Source organism: Vigna radiata, unplaced genomic scaffold (genome assembly GCF_000741045.1).
Source record: "Vigna radiata var. radiata cultivar VC1973A unplaced genomic scaffold, Vradiata_ver6 scaffold_290, whole genome shotgun sequence".
Lineage (NCBI taxonomy): Eukaryota > Viridiplantae > Streptophyta > Magnoliopsida > Fabales > Fabaceae > Vigna > Vigna radiata.
In genome coordinates, this window is record NW_014543415.1 from 323,906 (window position 1) to 328,537 (window position 4,632).

Sequence of the window (4,632 nt, forward strand, 5' to 3'; positions counted from 1 at the left end):
TTGGAGCATCCGGACGGTTGAAGATCAGAAGACAGCGGGAGCGCCACGTCATCCAGGTTAGTCCCTTCGATCCCCAAAATATTTATACCGAAACATTTTGGCGCCCACCGTGGGGCTTGAAAGGACAAGACTCCCAATGGTGACTACAAGAGGCATGGAGAATCCAGACCCAATCCAGATGATAAGAGACCTGCAGGCGCAGTTGGAAGAGCAAGCCCGAACCATTGCAACCTTGCAGCAGGAATTACAACAGAAAAAGACTGATGACGCCGAACGTAGCAAAGAAAAACAACACGACCGAGAGGCATCTGAAGACAGTCAGAATCACAATCCGCCTCCTCCCCCTCGGTCCCCAAACCTTTTGCCGTTCACCGATACCATCATGCAGGCCCCTATGCCCGATCGACCTCCACCTCACGTGGAGAAATTCGACGGTACAACGAATCCAGAATATCATTTGCGGAATTTCGTCGAGTCAATGGCCTTCTACACTCAAAGTGATCCGGTAAAATGCCGGGCGTTCTTTCTGTCACTGAGGGGAGAAGCCCTTGAATGGTACTACACCCTTCCACCAAATTCGGTAGACAATTTCCGCACGCTGACAAACATGTTCACGAAGCAATATTCCACCAACCGACATGAAGAAGTGACTGGTGCCAAACTAGTCAATCTTAGGCAGGGAAAAGACGAAACTCTCAGAGCTTTCATGCACCGATACAACCAAGCCGCCCGGAGGATAAAGGGAGCCAGTCCCGAATTCATCATCAGCAGCCTGCCCAACTGCCTAAAGCCAGGATTCGTCTCCGAAAGCCTGTACGCCAAATCGCCCCGTACGCTGGAGGAATTACAACAAAAGATGGCTAAATTCATTAAAATGGAAGACCAGAGGATCTCTCGAAAGCAACAACACGAGGAGCATTGGACAAGTGTTAACAAAAGAGAAGGCAAACGAAAAAATGACAACGCTTGGGAACGGAAACCAGTCGTGAATCTGAATCCCAAATATGATCGCTACGCACACCTCACCGCCCCTAGAGAAAAGGTGTTGGAACGAGCTCTATAGTCGAACCTCATCTCTCAAAGAAGAAAATTTCCACCGAAAAATGTGGATGCAACGCAGATTTGCCGATTCCATAATTCGGGCGGACATACTACTGAAGGCTGCCAGACTCTCAAAGATGAAATAGATAAGCTAATCCGTGCCGGACATCTTCGTGAATTTGTGAAGGAAGATTTCGGCCGTGTGGGACACTCACCCAGAAAGACACGAAGAAGCCCGGAGCATGCCAAACGAAAAAGTAATTACTCACGCGACCGTTCTCGTAGTCCTCCGAGTCACAGATCCCGCAGTAGGCCGAGAGAGCGGGAACCTATAATAAAAGGCAGGATTGACAGCATCTCAGGAGGTTTCGCCGGAGGAGGCGCCTCATCCTCAGCACGGAAGAGACACTTGAGAAATTTACATAGCATACACTCAGTGATACGCAGTCCAGCATCAATGCCAGATATTACATTCACAAACAAGGATTTTCACGCGCCAGATCCTGATCAGGATGACCCCATGGTCATCACCGCCCGCATTGCACAATACGAGGTAAGTAAAGTCCTCGTCGATCAGGGTAGTTCAGTTAATATATTATACTGGACAACTTTTCGGAGAATGGAGATTTCTGAAGATATGATTGCTCCATTTAACGAGCAAATTGTTGGCTTTGCTGGAGAGAGAGAGTAGACACCCGAGGTATATCGACTTACGAACCCACCTAGGATCTGAAGATGGTGGTAAAGAGCTCAGAGTTCGTTTCTTACTTGTAGAAGCAAACACGTCCTATAACGCCCTCCTAGGACACCCATGCCTGAATGCCTTTGGGGTAATCGTGTCTACCCCACATTTGGCGATGAAATTTCCTACAGACAAAGGAAATATTTGTACCGTTCGGGCAGACCAGAGAACCGCTCGTCAATGCTATGTTGCCGGTTTAAAGGTCACACCTTACAGAAAAGAGAACCACTCAGAGACAATCCTGATTGACCTTGATCCAAGGACCAATACCGACGAACGCATACAACCGGAAGGTGAGATAAGGCCTTTCGTCGTGGGAAAAATCGAACAACAAACTACTTCAATCGCCGCCAACCTCCAGCCATTTGACGAAAATGCGTTGAAAGAACTATTGAAGAATAACCACGATTTATTCGCCTGGAGCGCGTCCGATATGCCCGGAATCCATCCCAGTGTCATTTCACATAAATTGTCCATATTCCGAGAAGCCCGACCGGTATCTCAAAAAAAGCGACGGTTCGGTGAAGAAAAGCGGTCGACGATTCGAAATGAAGTTGACAAACTCCTGAAGGCGAGGTTCATACGAGAATTAACCTATACTACATGGTTATCTAATGTAGTCATGGTAAAAAAGGCGAACGGACAATGGAGGATGTGTGTGGACTTCACGGACCTCAATAAAGCGTGCCCCAAGGACTCTTATTCGCTTCCCAATATCGATCGTTTGGTCGATGGCGCGTCCGGGCACACTGTTCTTAGTTTCCTTGATGCTTACTCGGGGTATAATCAGATCCCGATGCATGCCCCAGACAGAGAGAAGACAGCCTTCATTACTGAGCATGCGAATTACTGTTTTGATGTCATACCTTTCGGCTTGAAGAATGCCTGAGCCACTTATCAGCGTCTAATGGATAAAGTCTTCCATAATCAGATAGGCCGCTGCATGGAAGTATATGTCGACGATATGGTAATACGAAGCCACACACATCAACAACATCTCAAGGATTTAGAGGAAGTCTTTCAACAACTCCGGCATTACAACATGCGTCTAAATCCTAATAAGTGTACTTTCGGGGTGTCCGCCGGAAAATTCTTGGGGTTTATGTTGACCCATCGAGGAATAGAGGCGAATCTGGATAAGTGTAGAGCAATATTGGAGATACAAAGCCCGACTAAATTAAAAGATGTCCAGTGCTTGGTCGGACGTCTTACAGCTCTATCACGATTCATACCCAGGCTTTCTGATCACATCAAGCCTATTTTGAAGAATATGAAAAAGGACGTGCCATGACATTGGGACAACGATTGCGAAGAGGCCTTTTCTAAGGTGAAAGGTATTTTGACTAGTCCTCCTATCATGGCCCGTCCAACCGAGGGGTTCGATCTACAACTCTATCTAGCTGCATCCAGCCACTCGATAAGTGCAGCCCTCATCCAGGAACACCCTGATTTTAAGCTGATATATTTTATCAGCCGAACCCTACAGGGACCAGAAGAAAGATACTCTCATGTAGAGCAAGTGGCGCTCGCCTTGCTCACAGCGGCGCGACGTCTCCGGCCGTATTTTCATAGTCATCAGGTTGTCGTCCGGACGAATCATCCGATCGCCAAGATTCTTCGCAAGCCTGACTTAGCCGGCAGAATTGTGGCACGGGCGATCGAGCTGTCTGAATTTGGTTTACAGTATGAGCCTCAAGGTTCTGTTAAGGGTCAGCACTTAGCCGACTTCATAGCAGAAGCGTACCATCCGGAAGAACCCAGCATTTGGCATCTCAATGTAGATGGGTCTTCTGACAAAAGAGGAGGCGGCGCCGGCATAGTGTTAGAAGGTCCAGGCAATTTTCTAGTTGAACAGGCAATTCGCTTTAACTTCCAACTCAGCAACAATCAGGCGGAATATGAGGCTCTCGTTAGTGGCTTGCTATTGGCCAAAGAGCTGGAAGTCAATCATCTGGAGTGCAAAATGGAATCTCAGCTGGTTGTGGGCCAACTTAATGGCACTTTTCAGGTTAAGGACAACCATTTGCTGCGATATTATCACAAGGTCAGTGATTTGATCAAATCATTCACCAGCTTTTCTGTGACTCATATACCCCGATCACAAAATTCCCGGGCGGATCTATTGTCAAAATTGACTCATTCTCGAGAAAAATCCCAACTATCTTCAGTGATTAAAACGACGCTGCACAAGCCTTTGTTGGAAGCATGTGCCGCTAACGTGACTACACCACGAACTGACTGGCGGCAAGATATAATACAACTCATGATTCATCAGGAACAGGGAGGACGACTCAGCATACTTGATTCTAAACGAATCGCCCGTTACTTGTTAGTGGGAGATGACCTCTACCGGCGCGGTTACACTACCCCATTGCTAAAATGCTTATCGGAGGAGGAGGCAAAATACGTTATGCAAGAGTTACATCAGGGGATTTGCGGTTCACATTCAGGAAAAAGGATGATGAAAGCTAAAGTTCTACGAGCCGGATTCTACTGGCCCTCTATGGAACAAGATTGTGCAACCTTCGTACAGAAATGCATCTCATGTCAGTCCCATGGACATAACTTACGAATTCCGCCTTCGGAATAGCATGAGATCATCTCCCCATGGCCCTTCGCGCAATGGGGAATGGATATTGCCGGACCCCTGCCGCTCTGGAAGGCGCAGTGCAAATACCTGTTGGTGGCGGTCGACTACTTCAAATGGATTGACGCAGAAGCCCTCGCAGTAATAAGTGCTCAAAAGGTACAAAGTTTTATCTGGCGCCTGATTTGCAGGTTTGGACTACCACACAAAATCATAACCGATAACGGGCGGCAGTTCGTTGAACGCAAGTTAGAAGATTTCC

General features: G+C 47.5%; 2 protein-coding genes across 2 annotated transcripts; both read left to right on the forward strand.

Annotated features, from left to right (window-relative positions):
- The first annotated feature begins 136 nt into the window (after positions 1-136).
- LOC106754327 lies at positions 137-1,732 on the forward strand. Its single transcript, XM_014636336.1, has 2 exons — positions 137-944; positions 1,161-1,732. The coding sequence occupies exons 1-2, from the start codon at positions 137-139 to the stop codon at positions 1,730-1,732; spliced, it is 1,380 nt and encodes a 459-aa protein (XP_014491822.1).
- Positions 1,733-3,140: 1,408 nt separating this feature from the next.
- Positions 3,141-4,373, forward strand: LOC106754328. The gene has a single exon (XM_014636337.1). The coding sequence runs from the start codon at positions 3,141-3,143 to the stop codon at positions 4,371-4,373; it is 1,233 nt and encodes a 410-aa protein (XP_014491823.1).
- Positions 4,374-4,632: the final 259 nt, after the last annotated feature.

Bases quoted from the DNA above. Each gene is read 5' to 3' on its own strand.
- LOC106754327 (XM_014636336.1), top strand. From the start codon at position 137: ATGGTGACTACAAGAGGCATGGAGAATCCAGACCCAATCCAGATGATA. The intron at 945-1,160 runs GCAAACGAAAAA...ATACTACTGAAG, and splicing joins AAGTGTTAACAAAAGAGAAG to GCTGCCAGACTCTCAAAGAT.
- LOC106754328 (XM_014636337.1), top strand. From the start codon at position 3,141: ATGGCCCGTCCAACCGAGGGGTTCGATCTACAACTCTATCTAGCTGCA.